The sequence below is a fragment of the Urtica dioica genome, chromosome 12, assembly GCF_054948205.1.
Source record: "Urtica dioica subsp. dioica isolate 48M chromosome 12, U.dioica_male_clone48M_v1_H2, whole genome shotgun sequence".
NCBI classification, from domain to species: Eukaryota; Viridiplantae; Streptophyta; class Magnoliopsida; order Rosales; family Urticaceae; genus Urtica; species Urtica dioica.
Genome location: NC_142767.1, coordinates 7,041,240 through 7,064,038, shown reverse-complemented (window position 1 = coordinate 7,064,038; position 22,799 = coordinate 7,041,240). Strand labels below are relative to the sequence as shown.

The following is a 22,799-nucleotide window of genomic DNA, read 5'->3' as shown; positions in this document are numbered from 1 at the left end:
CTTGAGGCTGCACCGGACCGCCTCCGCCACGAGGGCGCGGCCCGGCACGAAGAGGACCGTCGAGACTTGTCACAAAATTTTGTGACAAGTTTTCTTGTGGCGTAGTCGTGAAGGCTTTCTTCGTCCGTCATGCTTCTTCATTTTGTGTCCGTCTCTCGCCGATCGTCGTGATCAAGAACGTCGCACCATCGGATTACAACAATAATAATAATAATTACATAAAACCTATACCCTTTGAATTTCGGGTTTACAAAAAATCTAGAAAATCGAGAATCAAATATTCTACGATCAAACCACGAATCACAATCCACATATCATATATTGAATTGCATGAAATTCACATCCACATATAATTTCATTCAAACCATATTTACATTAATTACAAGAACGAATCGATTAATTAATCATAACATCTAGCTCTGATACCACTTGTTGGGGAATCAAGTGGGTATCAGACACGAACAATCGCTCTGATACCACTTGTTGGTGGATCGAGCTCGCATCGGACACGAACGATCGCTCCGATGCGACTCGTTCGAGATGATTCCACCATATAACCATATTAATGCGGAAAAATAATTAATTACGCTGATCATAAGCTAATTAAATTATGGTTATAATTAACAAGATCTAGTTATGTTTAATTAATTTAATTCACGAGAGCATATAAGTCAAGCAACCGATATAGAGCGAAAAACGAATACTTACAGTTTTTGGCTCACGAACTGAAAGCTTTCACAATCCGTCTTCGTCTTGAGTCGTCTTAATGAAGGACTCGAGGATGACACCTTAGTCTTCCGAAACGTAATCTCCGAGGCGAATAAGAAAGATGAGTGGGCACAGTCTTTATCTCACTAGATCACGTAACTAGGTGTTTCGAGATCTCTCTCTTATTTTACTAAGAATGGAAACGAATTTCCGAGGGGAAGAGAGGCAGAAGTGCTCGGCCAAGGTAGGCTAGGGAGCACGAAATTTTCACCAAAAATTACTTATTTTTGCCTTCTCATGAACCCCTATTTATAGTAGTAAAAAGGAGATATTCATGGAATCATCCAGAATATTTTATTTTCTTTTATTGTGTTCACATTGGTGGATTAAATCTAGGCCATTGGATCTCAACAAGTGAATCCTACTTTTTCTCCCATCCATCAGATCAATATCTATGAGATATTATTCTTTTATTTAAATAGAGAATAATTTACTTAGTGAGATAATAAAGGAGAATATATTATTCTCCTAAAAATTCTCATAAATATTCTCCTAAATACTTTCCTTTAAATAAGGAGAAAATATAGGACAATATCTTATATTTTTCTCTCTCCTTTATTTAAACAACTAAAGAGAAAATATTGGTAAATACCAATATTGAAATTTTCGAACTTGATGGCACACGGCCAAGGGGATTTGCGCAAATTCCTAGTGCCAAAACCCTAATTCGATTTTCATATTTTGTGCAAGGTCCAATTGCTTAAAACCCAATTAATTATTTATTTACTTGGTCCAACAATAAACAAATAATTAATAATTGTTTATTTACTTGATCAAACAATAAATAAACAATTCTACCATAAATATATATTTAATTCTGCGAATACCCGTTTTCCAGAATTAATGCTGTCAATCACAATTACAGCAAGTGAGATTAATAATGATAGACATCATTATACGAAAGTTCTTATCCGCCTTTATCAGAGCTGAATCGGGGACTATTGACCTAGTAATAGGAGCTTAACAAATCCGATGAAAAAGACGAAATAGTCTTTTTCTCTTTTGTCCATCGATTCGTTTAATCTTGGTCAAATACTCCACCTTGTAAGCCAAGACTGAACTCTCCTTTATACTAGAATTATATTTACTCATCGTGACGAGTGTCCACTGATATAGTCAGTTCGTGATCAAGATCCTCCAGGTTCAACCCGTGTCAAGAGAAGTCAATTTATCCGTTATACTTCTCTTGATACATATCAGCCCTAAGCATTGTTGCTTCCCCAGCGAAAGATTCTTTCGAACGTTACTTACTTCGAAAGTGCTAGCAATCTATCGGTTCTGGAATCAACCCTTAGGTGAGTGAACATTAACATTCTTTCAGGAAGGCTGGATTCCGTATCTGTAAATCACTTCCCACTCGAATCATGCTCTGAGAAAACTCCCAAGACATAAGCTGTGATTAGCATGAATAGCCTTTTAGCGAATGAGTCAAAGAGCCCAGTAACATAACCCAGTGTCCATGATCACTTCAGGATTTAGATCAAGTCTCACTGTGACCATCATAGTGGCCTCGGTTAGTGTGCCGTAACGGTCCTTAAACGAGACATCCACACCAAGACCTGTCCAGGTTGTACACTTACCACAAGTGTAGAATGCTCCCACATAGTGATCAACCTTCACGTATGTGTTCCACATATATGACTTTAGATATAGCTTTCAGGCGTATATCAGTCATCGACCTCGTTTTAGCTCACCGTCCGAACTCAGGTGCCAAGCACGTGACTCGGTTTAATACGGAGGCTATGGAAGATAGTTGTTATTGATTCTAATTGTTTAGAACTCAACCCACTAATCATATAATGCTAATAAAGTTATCTTATTATCGAATTTAGTAATCATTTATTCATTATCTTCAAGTGGGCAATATTCCTTACAGATCTTGACTAGCACCGTTGGTGTCGAGCTCAACTCGCAGAGGAGCATGAACAACCAATACCTCGAGGAGCGTGATATTACTTGGGCTGACATCGTGAAGGTTCGCTCGGAGCTTGAGGAGAAGTATTAGGTGGACCTCCAATCTGATCGGGTGTTTGTCGTGAAGGAACACAAAGCCTCCGAGGAGTATCGCAACATGCGCGATGATATCTTCACTACTGGGATTAATGAGGCGGTCAGACTCTTGGGGCCAAAGAATCATGATTTGGATATTTCAGACCTTGATGACGAGTCTGAATTTATCGAGGAGACACAAGAGATGGAGATTGAGGTGGCAGCGGAGTGAAGGCTAGAGAAAGTTTAATTTCTTTTCCTTTTTTATTTTTTGAATTAACACGGAAGGGTTTTGAACAATAGGTTCGTGGTCGGACTCTTTTTGTAATAATAATTTTTTTGTAACTCGCTTGGGTTTATCACAAACGATCCTTTGGCCGGGTCCTTATTTTAAATTTATATATGAACCTTGATATTGATGGTATAACTCTTATTGTAATCAAAGGCTCCAAAGAATGGTTTTTTCTTTAGAAAACATTTCAAACTCTGGGGTAATTCAAAGTGAACATAATATACTTATATAAATAATTCAATTTAAATATATCAATATTCATGTCAGAAGTTCCGAGATATAATATTCATCCCCCTTGTTTTACTATACTTAGCGAAAAATAGTAAAACAATCACGTATTAACGAACTTAGCGAAAAAAACATCTCCAATGAATCGTACACATGTATTATAAAACATTATAATATTCTATTTCATTCCGAACTTGTAACCATGTTCCGAAAAGAAAGTAAACAAAGCTACGGCCCAACCATTTTTTGGAATGAAGAAAAACAAACTTGCCCATGCCGTTTTGGGAAATACAAAGATTAATAGCGCTATTTAAACATAATTTTGAAAGTGCTCGCATTCCATACTTTCTTTTCTATTTCTCTATTTCGACTTTGTAGTTGGTATGCCCAATTTTTGATGTCTTCTTTGATGACGTAGGGTCATTCCCAATTAGCACTGAGTGTTCAATCTTTTGGGACTTTGGTGTGTAAGAAGACCTTTCTGAGGACTTTGTCACCAATTGTTAACCTTCAAGGTTGGGCTTTCCTGTTAAAGTGCCAAACGATTATTTATTGGTTAGTTAAATAGAGATTAGATTTTAGGTTTTGGATATTTACCTCTGCTAACTAATTTTCTCTTCGGATGGTCGGAATTGTGGCGTATGTTGGGATAACAACATCGGTACCGTACATAAGAGTGAAATGCGTCTCGCCACTTGCGGAGTGCGCTGGTGGTTCGGTATGACCATATCACTTCTAGGAGCATTTCTACCCATTCTCCTTTGTGGTCGTCCAACTTTGTCTTCAGATCATGCTTGATAATTTTTTTGACTGCTTCGACTAACCCTTTGGATTGTAGTCGGACTAGGGTAGAAAATTCTTTGTTAATACAATATTCTTCACAAAATAATTGAAAAGAGTCGCAATCGATTTAGGTTCCATGGTTGGATACTATTTTTTTTGGTATTCCAAACCTTGTGATTATATTTTTCAAGGGTTCGACCTCGACCCATTTTGAGAAATAATCGATTGACACGATAGCATATATGCAACCTCTTTTTCTTGTTGGTAGTGCACAAATGAGATTTATTCCCCATTCTATGAATGGTACCGGGCAAGTCAGGTGATGAGGATTGATGGTTGGAGCCTCAGGATGTTGGAGAAATTTTGAGACTTGGCGTATTTTCGGACCATGTCCCGGGCGTTCTTCTTCAGGGTCGGCTAGTAAAGGCCTCGGCGTAAAGTCTTCAGTGTCAATGCTTTGCTTCCGATGTGACTACCACAAATTCCTTCGTGGATTTCTCGGAGCGTATATTCATATTCTTATTCGTCCAAAAATTTGAGGAGCGGGCTTGTCAATCCTCTTTTGTAGAGGAAGTTACGTTCAAGGACATATCTGGCTGCTCGGAATTTGAGGTTTCGAGCTTCACTTTTACTCTTCGGGGGAATCCTATTCTTCAAATATTGGATGATCGGAGTTTTCCATGACTTTTTTTTCACCTATTTGGAGAACATCATAGTCTTGCTGAATGCTTGAGTGATGCACCATGATGACTTGGGTCGACTCTAAGAGGAGCCCCTGAGCGGTGAGTTTTCCTAATGCGTCAGCTTCCTAGTTTATAGTTCTCAGAATCTGTGAGCATTTGCAAGACTCAAATTTCTGAGACAATTCTCAACCTTTCTTTGCATATAGCGACATTTTTTTGCCTTTCAATTAGGAATCATTTTTTTATTTGATTTACGATTAGTTGTAAGTCAGAGATGACTTTTAACCTTCTGATTTCTAAATCTTTAGCAATCTTGAGGCCGTATATCATAGCTTCATATTTTGCTATGTTATTAGATGCGTGAAAGACAAATTTAAAAGCAAAGGTTACCTTATGATTGTCTGGCCCCGAGAAAGCGATTACCACTCCTGCCTTGCTCATTCGCCACTCCGTCGATGTGCATTTCTCAAGTTGGATATTCTACCAGTCGATAAGTAAATCCAGGGATGAAGTCAGAGACTACTTGACCTTTTAAGGTGGGCCGGGTTTATACTAAATATCATACTATGTCAATTCGATTGACCGTTTCATCTTCCTTCCAAATACATCCAGCTTTTGTAAGACTTGTTGCAGTGGAAAGTTAGTCAGTAAGATGATTGGGTGTGCTAGGAAGTAGTGTTTTAGCTTCCGAGCAGCCGTGACGAGGGTGAAGGCCAATTTTTCAAGTACTCGATATTTTCCCTAGGCGTCATTGAGACGTCCGCATGTTTACCCCCATTTTTATGAGTGTCGCGCTTATTGCGTGTTCTGACACAGCCAAGAAGATGTCTAATGGTTCTCTGTCTTGTACCTTTCTTAAGGTTAGAGGCCAGCTGAGGTGCTCATTTATCGCTTCGAAATATTTGTTGTACTCCTCGGTCCATTCAAATTCTTTTGATGCCCTCGGAGCGTTGAAAAATCGAACGCTCTGATTAGTTGGTCGAGATATGAAACGACTTAGAGCTGCTATGCATCCAGTCAACTTTTGAACTTCTTTTATGCTTCGATGTGGCTTCATATCCAAGAGAGCCGTTATCTTCTCCAGACTCACTTATATTCCTCTTTCGTGGACTACGAATCCCAGAATTTTCATGCAGAGACTCCAAAAGTACATTTCAAAGGGTTAACTTTGATGTAAAGGTGTGGCATAATTTCAAAAGATTTTTCTAAATCATTCGGATGATCGATTTTTTTACGAATTTTTACTAGTAATTCGTTAATATAAGCTTGCATCGTGACTCGGAGCAACTCAAAAAACATTCTATTAACTAATCGTTGATATGTTGCTCCAGCGTTCTTCAATCCAAAAGGCATTACTGTGTAACAGTATAGCCATCGGTCTGTTATAAACGGCGTGTGATCTTGGTCTGGACCGTGCATACGGATTTGGTTATATACCGAGTATGCGTCCATGAAACTTAAAAGCTCGTGTCCTACCGTAGCATAGACCAGCTAGTCAATCTTTGCATTGGAATACTATCTTTTGGACATGATTTGTTCAAATCTGTAAAATCCTTGCAAGTTCGCCATTTCCCATTGGGCTTTTTGACCAGGACGGGATTAGCTATCCAACTCGGATATTTAGTTTCACGAATTAACTCGTTTGAGATTAGTTTATCTACTTCTTCTTTTACAGATGTTTATCTTTCATTATTTAAAGCTCTTCTATTTTGCGTAATGGTTTTTCTCTTTTGGATCTATATTCAGCATGTGACAAGTTAACTCGGGATCTATCTCTACCATGTCAGCCTGTGACCATGCAAAGATATCTAAATTGTTAGACAGAAGAGTGATGAATTCATTTTTAATACCTGACTCTAGATATTTTTCGACTCTGAGCTTCTTCTTAGGCTGCTCGGGTCTTGGGATGATTTTCTCCACTTCATCTCCAACGACCTATTATTCTTTAGCTCGGCAGACGTGGGTCGAGGTCGGTGCTTACCGTCATCACCTTATGGCTTTTCTTGTCCTGACTATTTTTTAGGCAATCTGTGTAGCAACTTCTCGCGAGAGTTTGTGTGCCTTGGACTTCTCCGACTCCTTGGTCAGTGGGGAACTTCATCTTTAAATACTGGATTGAGGTGATGGCTCCGAGCTCTTGCAAGGTTGGCCTCCCAATTATAGAATTGAATAAAGATTTGCCGGGGACTATCACCCACTTGGTGTTGGCGGTTTTGCTCTTTGGATGTTCCCCGACCAGAATCAGGATCGAGATGATTCCTTCAAGTTTGATTGAATCTTAAGTAAAGCCATATAGACTTTTTGGGGATAGAGACATGGTTTCCTTCTTAAAGCCTATTATGTCGAACGTTTCTTCATAGAGAATGTCAACTGCGCTTCCGTTGTCCACCAAAATTCAGTGAGCCATTCGATTTCCGATGATGGCTGAAATTACTAAGGGATCATTGTATGGGAACATTACCCATCGTGCATGTTCTATTGTGAACGTAATTGGTTCCGAGATCGTCTTCACGATCTTGCTCGGTCTCTGCCTCAAAAGAGACTTAGCGGTACCCCGCCTGTGCTTCTTTAACTTAGATTTTTTTGGGCGCTTCTCATGTTTCCCCCAATGTGTGGTCCTTCCACGATTAGGAGATTTCTCCGTACACTTTATTTTTCCACTTAGTGTGCTCATCTTGGTCACCTCGGGACTTCTTTAGTGATCCTCTCCAGATCAGTGCTTCGATGGCCTTTTTCAAGTTTAAGCAATCCGAGATTTTGTGACCGACGTAGTGATGGAAAGCGCATTATTTGATTTTATCCCTTTTGAAGATATCATTCTTTATCTCATTGGGCCTTGGGAAATCTTCGTTCTCCTGGCTGAGATGGAATATTTCATATATAGGAGTATTTAAAGGGTGATACTTGTCGAACTTACTAACGAAATGTTTAGCTGGGCCTACTCCAGAGCGGCTTTTCTTCTAAGGTCGAATGTCCTTGGACTGTCTCCCTCATCGCTCTTCTCGCTAGGCTTTTGGTGGTTAGACCTTGCACGCGGCTAACCTTGCTTCTTCGACATTGATGTATTTTTAAGCTCTCTTCAAAAAGTCATTGTAGTCCTGAGGGTTAGTTTTCTATAGGGACCACAAGAATTCTGATTTCGTTCGGATGAGGTGATGCCGAAAAGATTAAAATCTTTGTTGAGTTCGTCTACTTAAAGTGCTTGTTCCGAGTAGCGATGAATGTAGTCTTTTAGTGACTCATCATGGCTCTACCTTACTGCGAGAAGCCTCTCTTTTTGAGTTTTTACGGAACTTGACCCGACGAATTGTTCCACGAACTTTCGAGCCAATTATTTCTAGGACCCTACTGAATTTGGCTTGAGCTTTCGGTACCATCTTTTGGCAGTACATGCGAGGGTGATAGAGAAAGCGCTACACATTACCTGGGGTCCGACTCCTTGCAGCAACATCCATGATGTGAATGTATCAAGGTGATCTCTTGGGTTTGTTTTTCCATTATAAATCGGGAGCCGGGATGCTTGACATCTTGAAACGATCTGGCAGGGGATGTTCTGATACCCGAGTCGTGAAAGGAGAAACCGCATCTCTAATATTTGGAGTAGGATCCTTCTGTCCCAGAGCTACTTCCTCGACCCAATGCTCCAATCTCTTGAAGTGAGTCTTGTTTGTGCTTGCGCTGTCCCCTATTTCAGAATCTTCTTCGGACCTGCTTTTTTCGGCCGATGGTTAGTACCGATCAAGAATCTTTTCCAGATGGTTTGATACCTTGTCGATTTCGAATTTTCTTCTTCTATTTCGTACCGATCCTTGGCGTGCCTTCGAGATGTCTTAATCTGTGGCTCCTGCTCTACGGGCTCTTTGTCGGTGTGAGGGTTCCTCATCTAGGATCATTATTGTACTTCGCATCGTGACTTTCTTAGCATGGAGCATTTCTTCCAGTTCCCTGTTGCTCGCTTCCAAAACTAAAAGACGCTCTTGCATTTCTTTGAACTGATCAGCTAGACTGGGATGAGGAAGATACTCAGCGAGTTCCTCCGGCGTGAGTGGCAAGGTGCGGTTTTCGTGCTCGATCTGAGGATAGAAACCATCGGTGGTGTTGTTTCCGGTTGGAATTGATCAGTTAGCCATTGATTTTCAATGCTATTCACTTGTTCCAGCGCCAAACTACTGTTGACATACAAAATTAGTACAACAATTGTCTCACGAAAAATACTTAGTTCCGACAACGCAGTTCCGATAAGTCTGAATGTCTAGGCAAGATTATCCCTAAGTACATATGAATCTAGTGCATTGGACTTGTGATAGGTGAAGCATTGAATTTGTGCTTTGCGTGCGAAAATGTGAATGAATCTCGTTCAGCGTACTTCTTCTCTATTTATTGGTAGTTTTAGGTCGAGGACACGTTGTGATCAACCCCACATTCTTGACAGTTATTAAGTAACCGTTCGCATTTCGTGTGTAGTGGGTGGTTATTCATCGTATGCTTGGTATAACCGTTGAGATGAGCGTTTTGTTTTGATTTTATACGTGTTTGTTTTGTTTTGACTAGTCTTTGATCTATCAGCTTCTCTTCTCTTCGAAGTTTTGCTTGGTAGATTTCGTTCTTGCCTAATGAACATGTCGTTCTTTAACTTTCATAGGCTCTAGGACTTATTTGACTCGAACTCGGTGCTAGATTTTTTTTGTTCTCAGTGCCTCCGAGCAGGTGCTCGGATTCAGGCCATTTATATGAGTAACAAAGTTAAAGCGTTACCTTATATTATTTAGTTGTGAGGCATGGACTGCTAATAGACCACTTAGTATTTAGTTATCAATTAAGTCTTCCACTAATTAAGTCTTCCATTTAAAGTCTTCCACTATCTGTTTGATTAATTAAGAGGAAAAGTGTTACATAAGTGTTCCACCATCGGTTGACCAAGAGGAGAACGGTTACATACCGCGTGATATTTATTAAGTCTTCCACTATATATCGACTATATGAAGAAATAAGTTAGCGATCATTTTATTTTCTCTCATTCCAAGAATTAGAATTGAAGAAGAAAGAAGAAGAAAGTAACGGAAGTAGAAGAAGAAAGTAGCGGAAGAAGAAGAAGAAAGAAAGCAGTTGAAGAAGTAGAGCGGTAAGTATACTGTTGTGGTGTTAAGTTTTGCATAAATCTGATATACTATGTGCTTCACTTTCGCATATTTCTTTTTCGGTGTTTATTTACTCATTGTAGTGGTTGTTACTTTCTAATCTGCTTTATATTCATTACTTTTCTTTCTCTATATTAACTTTTTTTGGGGGATTTCTCTTAACTTAGATATGTAATATCCGATAAAAATAATAATAATAAATCTTCGCAGGAAAAAAAAGAGAGAAAATTGAACAACGTATGACTGTGTATAGTTATCAGTATTTGGGTTAAGAGATTCTGAACTTTGGCTATACAGCTTGGTCTGCGTAAATTCAATTCCGACAGAAAATACCCTTAAAAAATGGCTATAAAACATTGTCACAAACTATTTTAAACCGGTTCTTCATAAATCATATATGTACATCTACAATTTATTTATTTTGGTGGTGACTCAAACTCTTCTAATTATTTGGGACGGAAAGTATCACACACACATGCATGCATACATACATATATACAAATAGCTAATTTAGTAACAAATTAGTAACAAATTTATGTTATGTAAATTAGTAACATATACATACACATATTGCATATATACACATAGCCAATAGGTTTGGAACATGATAGAGCAAACCACATACCTATTCATAGCACGCATCCTTACAAAGGAATTATGCATCAGCTTTTTCATGTCGGCCTTCGTGCTCTTCGAGAGAAAGATGGACCTCATCTGCTACATCAAACAATATCGCCAATGAATTATGATAAAGAGTCTTTGGCCATTATGTGTAAAGCCTCACACTTGACGGGCTTCAAGTTGTTCGAAAATTGCAGGCCTAGATCAATCACCTTTTTGAAGAGTTGCAACGACTCTTCCTCGCCCACTTCAGTGACTGTCGTGAGCATATGATAGAGAATAGTTGTCTATGATCCCTCGAGGAAGAATCTTTACGTGAGATTCTATCTGGATTCAATGATAAGATCTAACAAGGTCGATCATTTCAAGGATGAGGATGCCATCGCAACTATCTTTGAAGGGCTCCGTATGGACGAAAACGAGAGCCACAAACAATGGCCAAGCTCTCAACTTGAGTAGAAAATCTATGTCCTTAGAGAACTTTGTGTACAGCCAAAAATCTCTCGATGACCAATAAAGGAATGAGGATGAGTCTGACTTCCATAGGTCACGGGATAAGAAAGCTAAGGTTGACGCGAAATCTCATTCATTGACGGGATCAAGGCCTCAGCTAATAGATAACTTTCACAACTATAAAAGCTTCACCCCGCTTTTTGCATGGGCTTCTTCCTCGGTCTTTTGAATTAACGACCCTCCCGTGCGCGAAGATGGTGAGAGGCCGCCGTAGAATATTTGCACAATTATCCACCCTTGGATGTCATGATTGGGGTACTTTCGCTCGAGCTCTTTGAAGCACATTCACAACAAGAGATAGAGCCACGGAAATTAGAAAATAAAATAAACAGATGTGAAATTGCAAAAACAAGCTATATCTATCGCAAAAACTAAACTAGTCCCCAGCAACTGCGCAAAAAACTTGTTGCGAATAAATCACACACGCAAGCGCTCATGTTGCACATGTAATATAGTGTACGTTAAGTACGAGTATTGATCCCACAAAGACTAGCCATTTTTAAAGATTTACGTTAACTTGTAGCGAATTGATTCCAACAAAAAAGGTGATGAGGTTTTGAGACGATTAACTAAACTAAATAAACCAAACGGAAAGAATTAACACGAGTTTTAAATAAAGGGAAAGAATGGGTCACGATTTCACAGGAACTAACTAGGTCGGAAGTTTTGGGCTCGAATAACAAAAATCTACTTCTACGAATTCTAATTTCGCTTTATCAAAATTATTCACTAGCCTCTATTGAGTGTTCTAGCAAACCTATGTAATTGACGGATTGTCATCCTCTCGGTCTCTTATCCGATTAAAACAATTACATGCAATAAACACAAGAGATGAAATGATTACACAATTGCCTGGAGTGTTCTACTAACCTAGGTCAACAATGAAGATATGAACAAAAGCACGATTCGTTACTCTCTCTCGAGTAGCTAGACAATCCTAGATAACAATTCTAATGGTGATCAAGCAGTAGAAAGCGTTAAGCATTACTCATATGAAGCAATCCATAATAATGAAGCAAACAATAATCATCTAACCCTAATGAACACCCAAATCATTACAATCCCGGCTAAATCGCAACCCCATTAGAAATAAAGCCTCTAATGATGTTCATAATCAACGCTAAACATAACAGAATAATTAAAAGTACTAAAACAAAGATTGAAAGCAAAAGAGAATACATATTAAATAAACTTGATGTTCAACAATAACTCAAACCAATAAAATAAATAAAAGAGAAAAAAAGAACGATTGAATTTGAGGTTCGGAGACTCGTCGGGTTATCAATTCAGGCAAAGAACACATTTTCCTCTTCCAACAGCTCTAAAAAATAACCAAACACTCTACGAAAATAAAGCGAAAGCAAAAAATGTGTTTTTGAGAACCTAAATTCGTATATATATATATATATATATATATATATATATATGTATATATATATATGTATATATATATATATATGTATATATATATATATATGGTTTTGGGTGATTTTCACAGGTATTGGGACGCTTAGATGACATCCTAGGATCAAAAACACTTTAAAATAGGGAAATAGACGAAAACAGTATTTTTGGGCATCGCAGCATGGTGAAACGCGGTGTTATAGCTAGGGACAACGGTAGGATATGATAAAATATGGCTCAAATTTCAAGCTAGCGACTTAATCCCACAAAAATCATAAACTTTCACATGATATTAACTTTCACATGATATTAATCACTCACCCATTCTCACGTTCATGACACAAAATTCTGCCTTTCGAGAACCTTTCTTTTTCCTAAGTCATTGTTTTTTCCAATAATCCCCAAAACTTCGACTATGCAACGATCTAGTCTCTAAACTAATGTCATAAAACACCATGCCAAGATCTAAAAATAAATAAAAAAGAAAACCCATAAATTAAATACTATATATTTTTACTTTTCTTTTTCTTTTTTTCATTTATACTTTTTTTTTTCTTTTTTGTATATTTTTTTCTTCTCTTTTCTTTTTCCTTTTGGTACAAAACAATAATAATAAAACAAACAATCGCCGACATGGTGGCTAATGAACTATAAAACACGTAGAGACTAGTCGAAAAACATGTCAAAAAATTGAAAATATCGCTCAACATGTAACTTAAGAGTAGCTAAGTTAATGGGATTCTTTGTGAGATTTCAAACATTATTGTATCGGATTTTTCTGACTGAGTATCGAGAAAAGAAAAATCGTTCAGTTTTTTATGAAAAAGGTGCTCAAGGAAGTATTACGATTGGCTTTATGGCTATGATCGGTCCAAATGAAGGACTATGTCATTTTCCCTAGGTTCATTTCAGGTTATTTCGCCTCGAAGAGGGCTAGAGCGGTTCTTAGTGTTCGTGAGCTAAAAGATATTTAAAGATGTGATCAAACCCCTAAGAGATTACTCAAAACCCATGGATGGACGTGTGTGCATAAACGGGGAAAATCAACCAAAGATTGCACTACTCAAACCACTAGTCAATCACAATGAATCACAAAAATATTTAAAATTGACTCAAACTCGAATTTCTTCCTAAACAATGGTACCAAAAGAAAATAACAAGAGAAAACACTTTAACACTAACACTAAGAAGTAATTACCAAACAAAATTAAGAAAATAAAAATGAAATAAAAACAACCTAATCTAACATAAATCCCCCACAAAGTAGCTCATCCCCCTAAACTTGATCTCTAAATTGTCCTCAATGTAGATCCATAAAAACATGGGAGACAGAGAACTTACCTTGCGGGGGTGGTGTAACTCCCCTGCTCGTTGCTTTAGCACTTGAGCCGAGCGGTTATGGTTGGCCACATAGTGAACCTGTTTGCCGTTTGCTCTATACGCGCATGGCTCGGTAGGTGAGGCGTGGTGAGCTTGGAAAGTCGCTTTCTTGTCATTAAACAACTTGGTAAGGGGTCACAATTTCATTGGAACTATCTAGGTCAAAAGTTTCAGGCTCGAATAATAAAAATCTACTTCTATGAATTCTAATTTCGCTCTATCAAAATTATTCACTAGTCTCTCTCGAGTGTTCTAGAAAACCCATGCAATTGACGGATTTTCATCCTCTCGGCCTCTTATCCTATTAAAATAATTACATGCAATAAACACAAGAGATGAAATGATTACAAAATTGCCTAGGTCAACAATAAAGATATGAACAAAAGCACGATTCGTTACTCTCTCGAGTAGCTAAACAATCCTAGATAACAATTCTAATGGTGATCAAGCAGTAGAAAGCGTTAAGCATAACTCATATGAAGCAATCCATAATAATGAAGCAAACAATAATCATCTAACCCTAATAAACACCCAAATCATTACAATCCCGGCTACATCGCAACCACATAAGAAATATAGCCTCTAATGGTGTTCATAATAAACACTAAACATAACAAAATAACTAAAAGTACTAAAACAAAGATCGAAAGCAAACGAGAATTCATCTTAAATAAACTTGATGTTCAACAATAACTCAAATCAATTAAATAAATAAAAGAGAAAAAGCAAGAAGAATGATTGAAGTTGAGGTTCGGAGACTCATCGGGTTGTCGATTCCGGCAAAGAACAGTTTTTACTCTTCCAAAAGCTCTCAAAACTAATCAAACACTCTAAGAAAAATAAAGGAAACGCAAAAAATGTAATTTTGAGAACCTAAATTCGTACATATAGGTTTTTGCTGATTTTCGGAGGTATTTGGACCCTTAGATGAGATCCTAGGATCAAAAACACGTTAAAATCGAAAAATTGATTCGACAATGTTTTTGGGCATTGTAGCGCGGTGAAACGAGGTGTTTTAGCACAATATGTCTCTTGATTTCATCGCGGTGCGATGAAACAGGGGAATCGCGCAATGATTTTGAATCAGCTGTAACTTCTTTCTTCGATGTCTGATTTTCGCAAATAATGCGTTGGAAAGTTAAAAGAAAGCTCTATGCAACGATTGAAATAATTCATAAAAAATACTCACTTAAAAATATCAAATCATACAGAATAATAGGGCATGGTTTTTTATTTGCTCTTACTTGTCCAAAAAGTTATCAAATCATCCCAAAGTTGCTCCATTGCCCTCAAAACAATTTTATCTCATGAAAAAACCTATAATAACAAAAAAAAAACACAAAATATCAAAAATACCTAGTAATTCGCTTTGATTCAAGTCCGAGAACCAAGGATTTGTACGTATCAAACGCACTCATCACTTATGATGATGCTTCTTGGTCTCTTGCGACCTAAATGGTTGTCCATTTTGGGTTCCTCTAACTTAAAGGATATCGATGCAGTGGTCTTTATGTTAGCGGTCTCTTGTGATCAAGGTTGCTCTACCCTACGACAACGCTTCTTACCCTGGTGACCTAAGAAATCTTGATTACGTGGCTTGTATAACATCAATTTCTTGAAACCAAGGTTTCTCTGCCTACAATGATGTTTCTCAGACTCCACGAAATAAGCGATTGCAATTATTGGTCTCTCTCGACCAAAGAAATTACACTTCGTGGTCCATCGTGACCTAAGTAATCGAGACGAGTAGCTTGTACCCTGGAAGTTGATTGTGATCAAAGCTGCTCTTTCCTACAACGTCGCTTCTTGGTCCCTCGCGGCCTGAGAGATCATCTTGATAAGGTTGCTGGTATATCGCTAATCCCTTGTGATCAAGGTTGCTTTGCCCTATGATGATGCTTATTGGTCCCCGCGACCTAATAAATTTCGTTGTTTGCTGTTTGTAACCTAAGTGATCCTAATCTTATATCTTATATAATATTTTCCCCCTAGAATCAAGGCTGCTTTGCCCTACAACAAGGCTTCTTCGTACATTGCGACTTAAGCAATCTCGATATGGTAGTTTGTACGTCTTCGATCCATTACAACCCATGCTACTTTTCCTTATGATGAAGCTTCTTGGTCCCCTACGACCTAGACGATTGCACTTCTTGCTCCTTCTTGACCTATGTGATCCCAACAAGGCTACTTGGGCATTGCCAGGTTGGAGTACATATACTAGACGTGTTGATACTTTTGGTTCCACACAACCTAAGTACCTTGCTGGTATCTTGTACTGCATTGGCCCATCGTGGTAGAGGCTTCATCCCGATTACGATGATACTTCTAGTCATGCGCAACCTAAGCGATTGCAGAGTCTAACAAGAACTCACAAGACAAAGGCAACAATGAGTTTCTTGCACGACACGCTGTATAAGAAACTAAGGGCATATGTTATGTGTCATTTTCCTACCAAGATAAAATTGAACCAACAATAAGAAACAACATAAAGGTCATCCAAGTGTCGCACCGTGCCTTGACGACCCCATCATCGCACCCCGAATGATGTGCCAAGCCCAAGCGTCATGCCTCACGTATGTTAAAGGGCTTCCTCGTGTTTCGCCTGGGCCATGCATGGGGCTTTTCCTTGCACAGGGCGTCGGGTTGGTGAAGGCATTGGCTTGGGTGTAGCCTAGGCTTGCACGATGCTCATGCTTGCATGGGCATCATCCAAGTATGAGGCTCTAGCTTCTGGCTAGCGCAAGGCAGTGGGAACGATCAAAGGTTTTAAGTCAATCAGGTTTTCATTGTCGAGCAAGTCAAAGGCATTCTTTGATTGAGTGAGTTTTATTCTAGAGGAGTCACATGTGGACTAAAAATCAAGGAATCGGATTCATGACCCCACTAATAAGAGAAAGTTGAGTATCAAGTATACAATTTTTGTAGTAACTTGAGATTGCAAATTGCTTGTTTTAATGTCTTCAACGTAGACTAATAGAAACATAACAGCCTTGCTAGTGTGATAGTAAAATAGAGAAGTTTCATGTGTTGTTGTGGTGAAAATCGTATGAGACTAGATAGTTGTAGAACTTCTCATATTACGCTTGTGGCTCGTATTTGAAACCATACATGGCTTTTATAATGTGACATATATGCTAAAGCTTGGTAGTGTTAGTGAAACCAGCATGTTAGTGCATGAAATAGTTTCATTTACCTCACCATTCATAAATACGTTATTGACATTAATCTCCTAAATAGCCCAACCATGAGTTGCAGCTAATGTGAGAATGACACAAGCTGCATAATGTTTGATGATCAGGCTAAAAGTTTCAAAATAATCAAACCTGAGTTTGCTTAAATCTCTTATAAATAAGTCATGCTTTATGACGACTCACAGACCCCTTAGACTTTTCTTAAAAAAAAAACCATTTATTGTCTACAAGAGGCATATAAGGGTGTAAGGTGTTGTTTCTTTCAGGGACTGACATCTCTTCAAGCATAGAAGAGATCTAAGCATCATCTACAATAGCCTCACTTTAATGTTCAATTATGGTAATATTATTAAGAAGAAAAAAGCATGTAGATAAGGCCTTTGGCTTGAAGATAGCTGACCAAGCACCAGTTTTTATGCGGGCTGATAGGAGTGCATGTGAAGTTGGTATTAACTGAGAATGTAAAGGATATAAGATTGGAGGAGACACGACTGCTGGAAAGGCATGACACTAAAACTTGAGAGACATGTTATTAGCCATCATAGTGAGGTCAAGCTGTACTATGTCGTGATGCTTGTGCTCAAGACTTCCATTTTGTGGATGAGTATGAGGACATGGATGCCTAACAAAGATTTCCAATCGCTGCAATAAAAGCAAGATGGGTATAAACTCGCTTCCCTAATCTCTATGTAGACACGTTAGTATGGTGTTAAAGAGGAACTAAACTGCGCTTTTATTGAAGAAACTAACTATTATATCATGAAAAGAAGAACATACACCCAAATTGTACACCAGGCTTGTTTGTAGTTGTGACTAGAGTAGTATCCAACCTTTAGAGCTTTAAGAGACAACAAGATTGTTGATTCTTAATGTGATGTTGTTAGTTGCTCCACAACCAATATACCAAAAAGGCTATTCAAGAGTGTTTAGAGAGCTTATAAGTGTAGTCATCTATGATAGAGGCTGAGTCATCTATAATAGAGGCTGATTTCCATTTGACAGCGCTCGTAAATTTTAATCAAATTCGAACCAACAAAGCAATGCCTAATGACCAGATCTGGTGTGTATTTAATATATCCACAACCACCGCGAGCTCTCGATCGACGACTTTGACCTTAAGTGAACTTGTTTGTGCATCCTCTTCCTTGATTCTTTGTCGAGACCTGAGTTAGGTCAAGTGACATCGCACAAATCAGCAAATTGACGTGTTCTCGTGACGTTAGAGCCAAAATTGAGCTTCTACAAGTGAGATCAAGTATGGCATTACCGTTAGGATAACAACAACAGAATTGCACTCAACATCAAGACCACTAATAACATAAAGAAAGAGCTAGCCATCACTGATCGGCTGACTTGACAGGTGTGAAAAAGGTCGACTCTAGATAATCCTGTAATGATCATGTAAAGTTGGACACGAAATTGAAGAAGCATCGATGTGGAACTCTCGGTGAAGAGTTGCAAAACGTTGGCTAGATCATGAACAAATTATTGCAACATGTGTTATATATCCAAGCATGGACTCTGACACTGATGAAATGAGCCATGATATTAAGGCATGATTAGTGTGATTTCGGGCGCAAAAATCTAGATTGACATAGCTTCAAAGTGTAAAGTCATTTTCGACAAAACTTTGATCTGATCCAATAGCCTATTAATTCAACTGATGAATTGCCTTCAAGCTAGTTGTATTAAGGAGGAAAATCCTTGAGCCACAAAGAAAATGTTAGGGATCATGTGTGCAAGCCACTACAAGCATATGTAACCTCTGGAAGGAGAAATTCTCATGATCAAGCTTCAAATCCATTGAAACAAGATTTTTGGAAAACAAAAGCGAGACATGGATTTGCAGTCATTGACGCTAGTCTAGCTAATCTGATACCAAAACAAGAATCTTAATTATTTAAGATGGTGAAGGAAGAAGAGTTGATATATATTTAAGATGGTGAAGGAAGAAGAGTTGATATATATATATATATATATATATATATATATATATGTGTGTGTGTGTGTGTGTGTGTGTGTGTGTATGTGTGAGTGTGCTTTTTTTTTCTTTCATTGAGAAAGAATGAAATTCAGATTCTTATTTGTTGAATCATATTGAATACAAGATGTTAATCATACATCTGGTACTGTTATGAGCTAATAGTAGTAGCTAACACTAACTACTAATGAAATAAGTTAGTTGCAACTGATTACACGTCAAGCAAGTACAACCATGACAGCTCAATGTAAGACTATTTTCTTAATAATTATGTCACTGATATTTTTTTTTTAAATATTTATGAACTACTATACAAAATAAGTGAAATCTTTTTATAAACAAAAAAATATAAATCTATTTTCATATAAATTTGAAAGAGAGTTATATAAAAATAAAATATAAAAAACTCACACGTGTAATGTTTTGTTTATATATATATATATATATATATATATATATATATATATATATATTTATATATACAGTAGAGAAAATATCATTCCAAAAAAAATGTTAATATTATAATTTTTTTCTATATGGTATCACAAGTTTAGTCGAGGTGCTTCCACTTACAAATGCCAAGTCATTCACATCATTTCTTCTCTTATAGACGCATAAATCTATGTTAATCTAAAACTATTACTCTAACATACATTTTATATCCTTATAATAGTAATATCATGTCATAATGTGGAAAAAGCATACGCGAATGTTTGAGTAAATATTCAAATATCGTTACACAATAAACAAAAAAAAAATTATGAAGTTTTTTTTTTCTTGTATAGGTATGGAAATAATACAAAGCCTTGCGAACTCTGGCATGGTACTTAACAAGAAAATGGAAACACTTAAAAGAAAATTTCAATTTTTGGAAGGAAAAAAATATGACCTTGAAGATGAGTTGAAGTATGAAGAAGATAATTTTTCATTAAAGAAACGGAGAGCGGAAGTTGAAGTATGGCGAATGCATGTTGAGAGTTTGAAGCACGAGGTTCTAAAGTTGGAGCAAGAAGTCCCTAACAGCAAATTGTTCGCTCGCTTAGGATTGGAAAAAAGTGTGGATAACATTATTTTAGAAGTGTCACAACTTATTGAAGATGGTAAATTCCCAAGAGGGCTCAAGATAGAAGCATGCAGAAAGGAAGGAACAACTCTTTTAACGAAGAGATTAGTTGGTGAGACATTTCAACATACTAAGGAAATAATTTGGAATTTATTAACCAATGGAGAGGACTTGATCATTGGTGTGTATGGTATGGGAGGAGTTGGAAAAACAACACTGCTTATGCATACTCACAACCAACTTCTTCGTGATCATAAGGAATCAAGGGTTGGTTGGGTCACTGTGTCACAAAATTTTAGCGTTAAAGGATTGCAACAAGAAATCGCTGAAATGTTTGGTTTGAAAATCTCACGGAGAGACGATATAAAGATAAGAGCAGCAGAATTAGCGATGGGATTGGAGAAACTCGGGAAATGTATACTCATTTTAGATGATGTGTGGGAATGTCTTGATCTAGACGCCATTGGGCTTTGCGTTGGAAATAGACTCAAGTTGATATTGACGACACGATCCCTAGAAGTGTGTCGGATGATGCGTTGCCAGAGTAAAATAAAAGTTCAGCCTCTCTCAACAAAAGATGCATGGACATTGTTTTTGGAGACACTTGGAGACGAGACTTTTGTTTGTAGTCATGTGAAAAACATTGCAAACGCTATAGTTGAAGAATGTGCCGGTTTGCCACTAGGAATAATCATTGCAGCGGGGATCATGAGAGGTGTGGATGAGATCAATGAATGGAGAAATGCACTGGAAGAGATAAAACGCGAGGAGAATTGGCACAAGAATGCAGAATTTTACGAGGTGTTTCGCATTTTGAAATATAGCTACGACAAGTTGAAAGACCATAAACTACAAGAATGTTTTTTGTATTGCGCTCTATTCCCGGAGGACAAGTTGATCAAAAGAGATGAGTTGATAGAATATTTCATCTTGGAGGAGCTTATTGAAGGAAGGAAAAGCAAGAAAGCAATGTTTTACAAGGGTCACGCTATGTTGAAGAAACTCGAAAATGTTTGCTTGTTGGAAGGTCAAAATGAGTATGTGAAGATGCATGACTTGGTTCGGGACATGGCAATCCAAATCGCAAGAGAAAGTCGCTCATTTCTTGTAAAGGTTGGAGTGTACTTAAAGAATGTACCAGATGAAGAAGAATGGTCAGAAGAACTTGTGCGAGTTTCTTTGATGAGAAACGACCTACGCAAGACTTCTTCTAGCGCATCCCCAAGGTGTCCTCGGCTCTCAACATTACTGTTACGGGAAAACCCACGTTTGTGGTTCATCTCAGAAATGTTTTTTATACACATGAGTTCTCTTGCCGTTCTTGACATATCCAAGACATCGATAAAACGTCTACCAATTTCCATATCTTCTTTGGGAAATTTGACTGCCTTGTTGCTCGGCGAATGTAGAAGTCTATGTCACGTGCCATCCTTATCAAACCTCACATCTCTAAGGAAGTTGGATTTGAGTGACACGGTAATTGAAGAAGTGCCTGAAGGCATTGAGAAGTTGGTGAAATTGAGATATATAAATTTTGAGAGGTCTTTAATAAAGAAACTATCTTCAAGGATCTTATCCAAGTTTTCTTTAATTGAATACTTTTCTGCACCTACCACATTGTTGAGCAGCGAATCATTGGGGCACCTGCAAGATTTGGAAACTTTTAGAGGAAAATTCCAATGCATCAAAGACTTAAACACATCTCTATCATCTTGGAGAAAAAGCGAGCATGTACTTAGTTACAATATTGAAGTTGCAATGCACGAGGACAAGTCTTTATTCATATCAATATACTCGATCACTAGTTACGAAAAAGACATGAGAACCATAAAAAAAGCATGGCTATTTGGACTCCCCAATGCCATTGAAGCCTTAGTTCTTGACAATTGTGATGACCTACAAACATCAATAACAACTGAATGTGCTTTTTCTGGTTTCGCTCAGAAGCTTGAATGTTTGAAGTTCGATGGATATTCCAAGTCAACAAAATTCACTCTAAGAAATACCATCCCATCATCAACATCTCCACAATACTCTTTTTCTTCTCTGAAGGAATTTCAATTATCTGGATTGCATAACCTGAAGAGACTATTCACGCCAGCGTTGCTCTCAAACCTCCAAAACCTTGAACGACTTGAAGTTCATCATTGCAAACAATTGGTTGAGATTATAGGAGGTGAAGAACCCGAAGTAATTCAAAGTCTACCGAAACTAAAGTCACTTCGATTGTATGTGCTTCACGAACTAAAAAGCTTATGTAGATCTTTTGTGAGACTTCCAGATTGTCTGGAAGAGATCGCTATATTGTATTGTTGGGAGCTGAGTAGTCTTAATTTTCTATGGGAAGAGACACACCACCACCCTTGTCTCAAAAAAGTGTACGTGGAAAGGGAATCTTGGGATTTCATGGAGTGGAAACACCCTAAATCTAAGGAAGTCCTTGAACATTGTCTTGATTTTACTCGACCTCTATTCTTCTTTTGATTGTTTGATTGTAAACTTTGGGCATATTAATCCTATTGCAATCTGTTTAGAATATTTTTTTTGGTGAAGGTATTTTGTGGAATTTGAAAAAAGAAATCGAATCATATTGATTCATATATAGTGCTTTTTGAATTCCATGTATGATAATATTTATGTTTTCTACAAACTCTATTTCTGAAAGCTGCAGAAGCATTTTAGTAATAGCCCTAATTATGATAAAACAAACTCTCTTTCTGATTAATGTAATGATGATAGGTAGTGTTCTATGTAGTAATAAAAAA

At 37.7% G+C, this 22,799-nt stretch overlaps 1 protein-coding gene across 1 annotated transcript; it reads left to right on the top strand.

Annotated features, from left to right (window-relative positions):
* The first annotated feature begins 9,722 nt into the window (after positions 1 to 9,722).
* On the top strand, positions 9,723 to 22,518 carry LOC149378847 (disease resistance protein At4g27190-like). Its single transcript, XM_089603885.1, has 2 exons — positions 9,723 to 9,865; positions 19,757 to 22,518. The coding sequence occupies exon 2, from the start codon at positions 19,759 to 19,761 to the stop codon at positions 22,516 to 22,518; it is 2,760 nt and encodes a 919-aa protein (XP_089460011.1). The 5' UTR covers positions 9,723 to 9,865; positions 19,757 to 19,758.
* Positions 22,519 to 22,799: the final 281 nt, after the last annotated feature.

Coding starts and splice junctions, on each gene's coding strand:
- LOC149378847 (XM_089603885.1), top strand. CDS start 19,759: ATGGAAATAATACAAAGCCTTGCGAACTCTGGCATGGTACTTAACAAG.